Here is a 13931-nt window from a genome sequence, read left to right as displayed (position 1 = left end):
AATAAAGCCAAGAAGTTGAAGGATGCAGGAAAAGAATATTTATCCAGAAAAAATATTATTAAACCTGCAATTGAGCCACCGAAACAGGTTTGTGGAATAATGTTGTATACGATTTGACAGTTCTATTGATGTCACGAATAAAATTACTATGTTCGACATATTATTCCTCGTCGAACGTTAATCGATTGTATTCAAATGATTTATCCATATTGTTATTTGATAATAATGCTTGCATTATATTACTCTTTATATTGTTACTTAATATAATACCTTTTCAAATTTTTTAATCGTTTCTTTCTATTTTTCGCAGGGTCGCGTTTGTGCCGAAAAATGTTTGAATCGCGGATGTGTTCTCGATTTTAACATTAAGACAGAAATACAATCAGCATTCAGGTTGCTAAATCATAATGGACAGAGTCATTATCTCGTCTCATGTATCGAGAAATTGAATGTCGGACGCCGTATTCAGAGAGCAGACGAAGATAGTGCTAATTATGATAATCACTCACCGATTGACTTATGCTTTGTGACCGTGAATTTGCTTTAATAGAGCAAAGGAAACGGGTTTCGAAGGTAATGGTGCCGGATCAGTGGAATCAGGTTATTAAAGAAAGCCGTCCAAACAACCCATTTCATATACAGAATATGGATCGCATTGACCTTAAAATTTTCACAGATGTTGAAAATGCAATGCAGAGACCAACAAAAATGAAGATCACTGGTGCCATTTGGCTTCAGCTCTCTGCTGATGATCCCACGACAATCAGAGCTCGAACCTCCCACAATGAACTGGAATCATGGACATCATACAGTCTTCTACCACCTCTTCGTGGAGGACGGGGAAGATTGGCTAACGTACGGCGAAATTTCATGCAGTTAGGGAGCTTGGAACTCACTCCAATGTACTCCAATCCGCTGCCAATCAAGGCTGCTAAGCTCAAAGACCTCAATGATATGTGTGAATTCATGCTAGATGAGCACGCTGCTTTCTATAAGGCACTATTGAGTGAAGTAGAATAAATAAAAAGCATTTTGTGGAATAATGTTGTATGTGAAATTTTCATATACAACATTATTCCATTAATTCACTATATTTTTTTGTAATAAATTCAAATTTAATTGTCTTTCTTCACACTTTATATTTTAAAACTCTTAATAATTGTTTGTTTATTGTATTTCAAATATAAAATGTAAAAAAACATAACTGATTTACTTTTTTCCATTTTTCTCAAAACAAGAATATTGTTGGATACAACGTTATTCCGGGCAACGGCTCAATTATTATAATATTAAGTGACTAATAATATATCAGGAATACTAATTATAATATTGCCACATACAGGTTTCACAATTCTGTATTGCAATTAGTTGCAGTGCAGTGTCATTTTATGTATTTTGAGATTCCACATATTCTGGAAATTCTTTAAACAAACATCGCATTGATGTGGTTTTTCACCAGTATGTGTCATTAAATGACCCTTAAGATGAGTAATTCGAGAGAATTTTTTAGAACATATATGACATTGATGTGGTTTTTCACCAGTATGAATCATTATATGACCTTTAAGATGAGAAATTCGAGAGAATTGTTTAGAACATAAATGACATTGATGTGGTTTTTCACCAGTATGTGTCATTTTATGTATTTTGAGATCTCTAATTGAGACAAAATTTTTGAAACACACATCGCATTGATATGGTTTTTCACCAGTATGAGTCATTATATGACCTTCAAGACGAGACATTTGAGAGAATTGTTTAGAACATACATGACATTGATGTGGTTTTTCACCAGTGTGTGTCATTTTATGTTTTTTGAGATAACTATTTGAGACAAATTTTTTAAAACACATATCGCATTGATATGGTTTTTCACCAGTATGTGTCATTTTATGTAATTTTAGTTCACTTGCGTTGAACTTTTTAAAACACACGTCGCATTGATGAGGTTTATTACCAGTATGTGTAAATTTATGATTTATAAGGTGAGCAATTCGAGAGAATTTTTTAAAACATACATCACATTGATGTGGTTTTTCACCAGTATGTGTCATTTTATGTTTTTTGAGATCACCAATTTGCCTAAAATTCTTTAAACAAACATCGCATTGATGTGGTTTTTCACCAGTGTGTGTCATTTTATGTATTTTGAGATAACCAATGTCCTGGAAATTCTTTAAACATACATCGCATTGATGTGGTTTTTCACCAGTGTGCATAATTTTATGTCTTTTCAGTTTACTATTTGCGTTGAACTTTTTAAAACACACATCGCATTGATATGGTTTTTCACCGGTGTGTGTCATTTTATGTTTATTAAGGTTACCAATTTGCAGAAAAAATTTTAAACACAAATCACACTGATGTGGTTTTTTACCAATATGTGTTTTTTTCAGTTTAGGATGCTGAGACTCCGTGCATGAAATGTAGTGACTATTTAGATGATTTACAGATTCAAACACTCCATAGCAATCATTGCAAATAAAGTTACGTGGAAAATATGTAACTTTTCTCAACACAATTCGAACCACCTTTGGCAAGTATAATTTAGAAACTTCCTGTTTTACGTTTAGTACATCTGTAGTTATCTCTGAATATTGTATCATATTTTCCATTTTATTGGTTGAACCTGTTATGTTGTTATAGGTCAGGTTATTGTCAATTGTATCCTTTCTAGCTACGTCCAATGGATTATAATGTGTGAAACATTGCTGGGAAGAAATCTACAAAAATAATAGGGTTTTATATTTTAATTCAACAATATTACAGCAAATAAAATAATTTTTGTTTTAACAGTTGTAAATGCTAGGTGTTTGTTTTTGCTAAGATAGAACTTACAAAATAGTCTTATAGTTTAAAACTGTCGAAAATAGTCTATAACTGTCAAATCGTTGTGTGATGTGTGACACCCGTTGACTTAATGGCATTAATGATTGGTTTTGTCTAGCAAAGCAACACGAATAGAATCACGTTGACAAATTTACCAAATCTACCTATAAAAAATGTTGTCGATTCGCGAAACCTATAATTATTGCATTTTCTCGCAAAATTGCTCTTTAGTGATTTAGCTCATTGTAGTTTACGGGTTTGTTAGTATGGAAATATGCTGCATATGGTTTGAGACCGATCCTTACAAGTCCCTTGATTGCATTACCGGACAATATTGTTTCAAAATTAGGCTGAAGATTGCTTTATGGAACATTGATTAATAATATTTTTGAAAATATAATGACAAGCATCCGGACGAAATATGCCATACCACAACAGCACTCATCGAATATAAAATTTAGGAGATAAGTTTGTTCCATAAATGAACCTGTTAATTGATCTCTAAAGTCATGCCATATTTCTAATGGAGGTTCGCGAATTTACTGGCTGATGCCGGTAGTTAAGCAACAATTGGCGCATTGAAAGCGAACAATATTCGTGTTATACAACTGGCAGTGCACGAAAAAAGTGTTCTAAATTGGGTCACCAGTATATGCTTCGCTGAGAAAGTTACGGTGGCAATATGCCCTAAACCATTTAAAAATTTTAAGACTGAGCTGAACAGAAACAAGGTCATTCATAGTTCATTCAGAGAGTAATCTCAGCATTGAAAGGGCGTGATTTTAATTCAGTCTTACCTCAAAAACCTCTAAACCATCGGGGATCTATTTTAAGAAACGCAATAATTATTAATTACAATTCTCGGTCGAATGTATAATCATTATTATTATTATTATTACCTTCAAACATAACATGTATGCGACGTAACCTGACGCCGGCCGACGGAATACAGGGCTGTCAAAATAATATCAATCTATTAGTACGTTTTAAAGAGTTACAAATTTAAAGTTAAAAATAGCTTACTGTACAGATGGAATAATTACATACTTCCAAGCGTCAAACGGCATACAACATTCATCTAAAATAATTATGAAAAGACTAGCTGATTATGTTATGTTATTTTTGTATTGTTCTTATTTTTTTGCTTATCAAAATATTTCACATATTATCTGATGATGTGTATTTTGGATATATCGTAATATGTATCTTGTCTCATTAAAATTGCTATTAAGTTGATATGATGGTATATGTATATATATATATATGGTGATAAAATGTTAATTTCGTTATAGTTTTTAATTAAACCGGTGCAATTACATATTAGATTTAAACACTGTTATACTGTGTGACTTTTATAATATCAGATAGCCTTACGCGAGATGGGCAAGATAAAAAATAAAACTGTAGGATGTCGGCAGAAGAGTAAACAAAACCCAGCTCATTGGATAACCGAATGGTAAGCAACTGTATATATTATATTTTTCCGCCAAATTACACACGATTAAAAACAATTTATCATAAAAACAAGTAAGACGTCTTCGACAGCCCTGGGTGATTCGATACTGTCGGCAGTTTTTTTGTCTTGTTCTCAGCGATCCGCTAGCTTTGAATAAAAAAAATATTCTGTGGGTGACCACGTTAATAATCATTTTTTATAAGTATACATTATTTCTTGCATTTACTTACCAACAAAATACAATAATTATTGTACCTACCAACTAAAAGTAAAGTTGCGTTACTTGTTTGTAAAAGTGTCAGACTAAATTTAAACTAATCGGGTAAGTAATAAAAAGTCACTTATAAACTATAAACTTATAAATTATAAACTATATTCCACGTTTTTTTTTTAAATATGTATTAGAATTAAACAATATGTACCTATTTTTTTTTTAAATAATTATGTAATAGGTCTTACACATTCAAAATAAATACTATTCATAAATAATGTTTTTGGATAGCACATGAAATAAAAATGTAGGTAGATATGTATTTCAACATCCTTCGTATGTTAAGTTCTCGGACAATTTCGGGTTAAAACGTTATTAATATATTATTAAGTTTATATCGTGGCTATCCATCATATTGGTTGCAAATACTTGCCACCAAACAGCTGATTAACAAATTGAATTTAGTAACATTTACGTATATTAGAAGATATCATTTTTTGGTCACCCCATTCTTTAAGGTTCAAATAGACTATAGACGATCGGGCACATATCTGCTAAGAGCGTTTTAGTGTCTATGATCAAATCTATGCCATTCCGACATTTATACATACATATTGTATAACAGCTATGACATCGTATTTACACTCTGTGACACAGGACGCCAACATAAGAAACGGGTTTTTCGACATATATATGACCGATCGTCATAGAGTGTATTTGAAGCATTATTCACTTCGACAGTGTTTATGATTTAAATTTAATTAAGATAACATTATTTACTTTAGACCAAACCATTGTCGACGACCTTTGAATATTACCAGTAGAGCAACAATTCCGGACCACATGTAAAAAAATCATATTTTCAATTCTCAAGGGCAATTCTGTAGAGCGTCCCCTTAATACCATGCACGTGTCTTTCGAATTAAAAAAAACTATCAAAATTAACTAGTGTTATATTTTTACAATTTATTTATTTAAAGTTCTATCAGGCTAAAAAAACAACCTTTATACAAAATTGAACGAACCTATTCTAATAACATGTATTACTACTCCACAGCCCATAAATGAAACGAGTTCTCGCACGTATTTTAAAATGACTTCATTAAGAAGTAAGAGTCGTCTCACACGAGGCACTAGTATCTGGACACTGGTGTTTCTCTCTGAATAGTCTAAACACTGCACAATTAATAAAAATTCAAATTTATTTATTTTACATATAAAGAACATAACAAATTTTAAATTTAAAACGTTCATGATTGACATAAAATAACTGTTATAAATGAAAATACAGAACAATGTGAGTTAAAAATATAATGAGTAATAAAATAAGAAATAAAATAACAAAAATATAAAAGTAGATGGAAGCACACAGAGTGAACTATCGATAGACACTATCTTAAAAATTTATATAATAACGTCCACCTAAATTCACTCCCATGTAAGTGAAATATATCAATATTCGAAGCGATTTCATTAAACATGGTTATTGCCCTCTCAATTGGCATCACTAATGGCAGGTTAGTTTTGAACCTTGGGAGAACAAACAACGGATGCCCTCGACTCCGATCAGAGACACACAAGCCAACACCGCCAAGAATGGCAGAGTTTTCATTTACGCTGCGTATAAGTCGGGAAAACTATGTAGCTAAATAAAGATCCCTTCTTAATTTTAAGTTACAGTATGTAAGCATTCACAGTGGATAGACCCACGGATAATATCCATCGATGCATCGTAAACTGGAACAATACTCGCGAGGCATTAGTAAACCATCTCCAATATAATATATTATCTATATCAAGTTAGAGTTGACGACAATCGTCCAAGGCGACAACTTTCATGAAGAGTTTCAAGTCATCAGCAAACAACATAAACATAAACATAGCATTTTTAATTACCAATGCTATGTCATTTATAAAAAACGTGAACAGCAATGGCCCCAACTTTGAGCCCTGAGGCACACCCGAAAATGTTTTAAATGCCTGTGACTGATAGAGGCCGTATGTTTTCCAATGATAACTCCGTACCACTCTTATGAATAGGAGTATCCATCGACATCTTTCATGCTTCCGGAAAGATACCCGTCTCCATTGTCACGTAAAATATATATGAAATTGGGCCCTTGACAAAGTCAATACAGCTCTTTCAAAAAAATGTTGGAACGTTTTATGCGGTCTCTAAGAGCGAGTATTATTCACTTTTTAATAAAATCTAAACACGTCACCCTCATCAATTGAGAAGATGTCAACGGATTGAGCACCGCATGATCGTTTTCTCTACATATATATGAACGCGACATACTTGTTACTCCGTCTAAACGCGACCATTCATGGAGCGTCTTGAGACAATGGTGTCGCGTGTGAAACGGCTCTAAGATTAAAACATGTATTGCCAATTCCAACCTTCGATATAAGACTGCACCGAGGGAAGAAAAATAACAGATTATACAATTGAACGAACCTGATGTATTGGCCTGTATTCTGAATAAGAACAACCCGGCTTAGGATCTTCAACATCACATAATGGGTCTATTACATCTTCAATAATCTCGCGCTTGATGACGGATAGTTGATCATCCGTCTCAGGTTTTATATTAGAGAGGTCCACTAAAAGATGCTGAAAGAGACGTTATGGTTAACACAGTAAAACCACTTTCACTTGAATGACTAATTATAGTCAAAATGAATTAGAAGATAACCTGCCCTAACCTAAATCACAAATGTATCGTAGGTAGGTAGCTGTCAAAATGTATAATCGAGTTATTTTTTTAAATCAACGTTTAATATCATTGTGTCTCTACGCAGTTTATAAACAAGCAAATTATTATAATAATATATTAATCATTTTATTCGCAATACAGCGTGATTGTAAGAAAAATCAGTTTCCAAAAACTAACCTCGAAATTCAAACTTGAAAAGTCGACATTCTCTTCCTTTGTGCGAACTTCCGGGCTGATTGGGTGGCTAGTCAGTGTGTCAAACAAAGGCTTGCCTTCTGTATCAGATTGTTCTCCATCACATTCTCGCTTTACATCCATTTTAATGGTAAAAATGTCAGGAAGAACGTGACAAGCAGGATCCGTTCAATGTACAATAATTTTAGAGAAGTGTTGCCACAATACGTAATTATTTATTATGCATGGCCAAAATACTGGAAAGCCTATGCCGTGGAGCGATCAAACAATAAAATGTGTTTTATTGAATATAAGTTTTGTACTTTTCTATTTGAGTTTTTTTTTCTACTCAGGTTTTGCGTTTCGATATTTTCAAGTAGGTACTACGAGTATTCACCAATAGCAAATACACACTAAACGCGTATACTGTTACACCCATGACTATTGGGCCTCTCTCGATAGTCTAAATTACGTCTAATTATTAGGTGTAACCATGTCACCTGACCTCATAGTCAACAATAGGCGTACCTAGGTGGGTACGTCCAAACTTCCTTGATTAACTGTCAAAATGTTCAACATGTACCTACTTAGCACGTAATAGTTGTATCTAATTATAATAATAGTACCTATGTCAGGGAAGAATGGGATTGTGCCGAATAAAAGAAACGAAAGCCAAAGAAATTTAATATTCGGGAGTGTGTAAAAAAAAAGTTGGCATCACTGCTCAATATAAAAGAGTACAATAGATAAAATACATTGTTGCGTGAGGACGTGGTATTGAGTTCGCGAATTCCCGCGCTAAAAACTTATTCATGTATTATAAAACGAATTCAGATAATTAATAAATAGAATATAGGTAAGCGATTTAATTAACATTATGAACGTAACAATATAAGATTAATTTGGATAGGTACTGTTAAACATAAGTTTCTTTTGTAAAACTAACCGTTGAAAATATTATAAAGACACGTATTAAACAAAAAAAGACTTTTCATTTATTATTTAATTTTTGTGAAACCCGGGTCCTACCAACATCCCAAGCTAGCCACAGGACCCGGGATATCTCAATACCTACACTGTTATTTTTAACCTATATAATGAATCAATAAATACAATAAAGTAACAGGACACTTTATTGCCTACCCATTCAGTCAAGGATCAAGTAGTAAGTATAACGAACAAGACGTTGTGAAAGGGCCATGTCTTTTGACTTTGCCTTGTCTATCCGTGCATGGTTCAAATCACTACGAATGTCCGTTGTGCCTGGCTCAAAATACGGGTGGCATTTTGTATGTATTGCACTGACAGATATGTTCTTTTGCCACGTTGATGATTAATATTGTATTTAACAACATATTCTGTAGAAGAAAACTTGAATAGAGAAAAAATGCAGATGGGCCATTTTGCCATTTGAATACCGAGATTCGCTGATCTCGTTATGATTGAGGAAATGTCATGTTCATTTTCGCTCCATTGTTTTGTTTAGACAACAAAACATAAATATAATTATTATTGAAGTGTGTCACCGTGTCAAGTTAGCGTTTGTATCTATTATAAATTAATATTAGTTTCGACGGAAAACACTTTTCAGTATTGTGGCAACACTTTTCTAACATTACCCCGAATGTATCCTGTCTGTCACGTTGTTCCTGCCATATTTACACTTAACATGGATGTAAAGCAAGAATGTGATAGAGAACACTCCGATATAGAAGGCAAGCCTTTGTTTGACATGCTGACTAGCCAACCAAACAACCCGGACCCTCGCATTCATGTAACGCAAGAGAATGCGGACGTTTCAAGCTGCAATTTCGAGGTTAGTTTTTAGAAAGTGAAATATTTTACAATCAATTTAGATTGAGAATAACGGTTAGTTTAATATTATAAACTGTGGCTTTTTTACAAACTGTGTAGGAACATAAGGTGACATTAAACTTTGTTTAAAAAAATTACGTGTTTATACAATTTGACAGATACGGTACATCTGTGATATTATAGGTTAGGTTTGTTTATCTACTAATTCTTGTTAAATATAAATATTATATAATGTTATATGGTGATTACGAGACCCAAAACTGTTTTCACCGTGTTTACAAAATGTAATGCTTCTTTCAGTACCTACCTTAATATGGCGGACCTCTCTAATATAAAATCTGAGACAGATGATCAACCAGTTGTCGTCAAGCGCGAGATTCCTGAAGATATAACACACCCATTATATGATGATGAATACCCTCAACCGGGTTGTTCTAATTCAGATTACAGGCCAATACAACAGGTACGTTCAATTGTGCGTCGGTATATGTGCCGTTTTCTTCCATTGATGCTGTCTTATATTGAATGTTCGAATTTTTAATGCGTCTTTGAAACTTCATAAGGAACTATTATATTATAATTCGGTCAAACTTGTTTCATTTATTGATTTCGTAGTAGATTCGAGTTATTGGCGATTGCTAAAACAGATATTTTGAGACAGTATTGAGTAGGAATATAAATCTTTTGTTAAATCTCGTAAGTATATTTAAATATGGTGATTTACACATCACAATCATTCGAATGTAAAGCAATAATTAATGCGATTATCTAAAAATGTGATCAATTGTATGGTGAATAAAATTAATCGCCAGGAGTCCTTTTTAGGTAGGTACCTAATACAAGGTAAGCCTATTGTCTATAGAAAACTACTTGCAGCCGTAAAATACGTGAAATGGGGTGAGAATAGACCAATTCTATTTCAAACCGGAATAGTTTAAGATTTAACGTTTAGTTCACTGTACCAGCAAACTTCAAACCATTTTCTGACCATCAGAAGTGGTCTGAAACGTCAAACCACTTGTCACGATTTGTCAAAGTAATAACTGTCCAGACAGGACTTAACCTAAAAATGATAGTCATTTATTATATTCCGTACCTATGTTATTTTCTCGACATTTACGATTAATAAAAGTTGACATTCTTCTGCATACATATATCGTGAGATGTTCATATTAATATTTTAGACATTTACACAGTAGGAGTTCAGTATAATTTGGTAGGCATATTATAGCGTAGTGACTGATACCTATTATTCATTAGTAACCATATGCGCACAATAAACCGCTTTTGGGCGTATTGTCCCATGATTCCACCCAAATTTTCTATGCATAGAGTTCGATTCGATATCATCACTTGTTTGGTATTTAGTGAGAGTCGCTAGTCATAGTGCGGGTCGCTACCCAACCGAAAAATTACAACAGAATGGAATGAAACGACTAAATGATTTTACTAAAGTACTAAAAAATACTGAATGGACATTTATGGTCGAGTAAACTGCGATGGATTGTATGATAGCATCTGATATCTTTGAGAGACAGTCTGCACAGTCGTTTGGTGAAATTGATGTGCAAGAAATGGACATCAAAAGGGAAATAGCGCTTGCTTTTGCGATAAAAGTCCGTCTGAGGTTGAACAGAGCTTCATTTTTCGATAGAAATTTTGTTTGCAACGTGTGTTGTGAATTTTTTTCATTTGCGCACATTTTGAAGTACCATCAACGTATGCATGATGCGTCGCTGACTTTCGATGAAGTGGCTTTTCCATGCGCACAAGCCGTTGACCAAAGCAGTCACTTGTATGAAAAGTTTGATGCGTCGACGTTTGCAAGTGATTCACAGGTAACTCATATACTACACATGCTCATTTGATTATTGTTGTTAGGTATATAATTTATTATATATTTTCACCTGTATACTATACTTATATATTTTTTTTATTTGTAATACAAAATGGCTATCATCCAGCGGCAAAGGGTTTACATAGATTGCTAATATCCAACATAAAAATAGTACACACAAAACTTCTTCGTTCGTATCTACGTATTTGTTTCCATTGAACTAAGACTAAAATATTTTACTGATGGTGTTAGTCTTAAAAATTTAAGAAAATCCCTGCGAAATCGATCCATAATGTTATTAAATCATACAGAATTTTGGATAATTTATAGATAGAAGAATATTTGTTATTAATTTTGGTTTGGTATAGGCGAGGCTTAATGCATTTTAAAAAACTAACCCAGCCATCTGTAATATGTACTCTTAATTGTACTTAAACGAACAAGTATGACCGCAAGAGTGCACTAATTTGTCAGATTGCCCATAACAATGGAATGTCGTTCGGTAATTATACATTCACCTGCCAAATTAAGTCATTCATAGTGACGTTACCCCGGTCCTGGTAAAACCACAAGGGCGTTGTATTCTCAACCGGTCCTGCCCTTAGACCAGATTGAGAACCCCTGCTTTAGGCTAGCTCAGTTCTAAGTCGGAGGGGGTAGTCAAATAAAAGTTCTTATCGACACTTTCGAACACACCGCAACAATATTGTTATATTAATGGTTTGAAATCGCCACCTAATAATAGAATGACGTCAGGATCCTTTAGATACTTTATTTTATTCTGAATTCGTTCCGCACCGTCAAAAAGAACAGCTGACAATTCAAGTTCAATATTACCGCGATTACGTACCGAATTGTGGCAGTCGTAATATAGATCGTGGACCTATTCAAATTAAAAGTCTTTGTAGTTATGATTTTTATTATTTATTGAATTATTCCTTCATAAAATAAATTTATTATAATTAATTTTTATCATATATCGTAACACTACATTTTATTTACTGACAAATCAACAATATTTATTTTTATAAACTTATTTTATTTACTTAATTTTATTGTATATAACTATTCATATTCATTTTTATATTTATTTATTTAATTACACACGTCACACAAATTCATGAGGTGAGAGTCAACGTCCTCTAGATTGAGGGTTATTGATTTTAGTACTTAAGTCCTCGTAAGGGTACTGTAAACCGGTTGCCATGCGCGGCTCATGATGAATGATGTCATCGTAAAGTGATGCAATTGTTTACATCAAACGCGGAGTAATCAAAATAATTACAATTTCGTGACACTCTAAATACTTCTCGAACTCAATTCGTGGCAAGGGATTTCTCACGGAAAACTAATGAATGCATTGAATGCGCCACTATTTACGCAGTTAAATCTCGGCTTTTCTCCCGAGTGGATATTTTCAACTTTTTTTCCGCAGAGGAACCGATACGACGTTCCCCTGCGGCTTATACTTTCCCACTGCTTTATTAAAAATTTTAACTCGACAGCAGTGTTGCCATATTTTGAAAGTGGAATTATAGTACAGAGCCTCCAAAATTATAGTATTTGGGGATAAAATATAGTACGCGTTGTCATCTATTGAAAATATATAGGTTTTTTGTTTATCAGAAAAAAAATTACGGAGAATTTAGTAGAATGTGTACATTTTCCACCGCGGGCCGCAAGTTCCCAATTTTTCATAGTCGGCTCGTTTTTTTTAGGAAGATTATTTCACCGCGGGCTGCATGTTCCCAATTTTTCATGATCGGCTCGTTTTTTTTTTGAAAAATATTTCGCCGCAGGCCGTAGGTTCCCAAATATTCAAGGTCGGCTTGTTTTTTTTTAGGAAAAATAGTATTTTGGGCATACTATACCTATTTTATATCGTACATAGTACGCGGCCCAAAATTACAGTACAAATACTATCATTATAGTACGGTTGGAAACACTGCTCGACAGCCTGGACGTTGTCGAAAAAAATGACAACATTTCTGGCGAATCACACTATATGATGACATTTACGTTTAATTTTATACTGCTCGCCAATTGATCGAAAATTCAGCCAACCAAATGCTATAAAAATGTTATCATTCTACTAAAGATTTTACTTTGCCCGAAATAGATTGATTGCGTTATTGATTTTATTTTTTCGCGCGAATTCAAAATATTGCGTACCTACGCAAAATGATTTTATATAGTTCAAAGAAGATTATAGTTATAAATTAGCTTTAGTTTACAGCATTTAGCTAATGATATCGCCTAAAGTGTTCACATAGAATTGTTTATTTTTAACCTCAATTTCTAGACTTTTTATTTACTTGCATTATTCTTATAAGACCATTTGGTCTACCTGAAAGAAATCATCCATAGCACACTCTGAGTGGCTGTAAGTCAGCTCTCGAAGTAGGCCGCGTATTCCAACGTGAAATCGACATTCTCGATCGGACCAAAATAGTTATGACGTCATAAAATCGTCGCAAAAAATCTCGCTGAAGGCGCGCATTTTTGTGGTTGTGTCAATAGGCGACCAATTATTAAAGAAAGAGTTCTAAGAGACCCTTTCTGACTTATTGTAATGATTATACTGTTACATAATATAAACAATGTTGTTATTTTTAGAAGGGTGAAAACGATATGATGAATATTAAGTATGAGTATAATAATGAGGGAGTTATCATCAAAGAAGAATTTGTTGAGAATTCAATCCACCATATTGATGATGAATTAACCCAACCTTGCTGCTCTAATCTACAATACAAGCCATTAGACCAGGTATGTTTAATTACAAATGTTTTTTTTAAAGCCCGATGAAACTTTAAATTGTAAAAAAGATTACAAGTTAAAATTAAATATTTTTTTTTCGAAAATTCGACACCTACATAACATTAACATTTG

General features: G+C 33.4%; 1 protein-coding gene across 1 annotated transcript; it reads right to left on the bottom strand.

Moving 5' to 3' along the window:
* Positions 1 to 868: 868 nt before the first annotated feature.
* Positions 869 to 7602, bottom strand: LOC147077405 (uncharacterized). Its single transcript, XM_085940828.1, has 4 exons — positions 7391 to 7602; positions 6955 to 7110; positions 3729 to 3783; positions 869 to 2723 (listed from the first exon to the last, which is right to left on the bottom strand). Exons 1-4 carry the CDS (start codon positions 7529 to 7531, stop codon positions 2692 to 2694), a joined length of 384 nt encoding a protein of 127 aa, XP_085796954.1. The 5' UTR covers positions 7532 to 7602; the 3' UTR covers positions 869 to 2691.
* Positions 7603 to 13931: the final 6329 nt, after the last annotated feature.

Source organism: Rhyacophila brunnea, unplaced genomic scaffold, assembly GCF_057557595.1.
Source record: "Rhyacophila brunnea isolate RB1 unplaced genomic scaffold, BYU_Rbru_1.0 scaffold_13, whole genome shotgun sequence".
NCBI classification, from domain to species: domain Eukaryota; kingdom Metazoa; phylum Arthropoda; class Insecta; order Trichoptera; family Rhyacophilidae; genus Rhyacophila; species Rhyacophila brunnea.
Note: the sequence above shows the minus strand (reverse complement) of the source record. Positions and strands in the feature narration are given on the sequence as shown.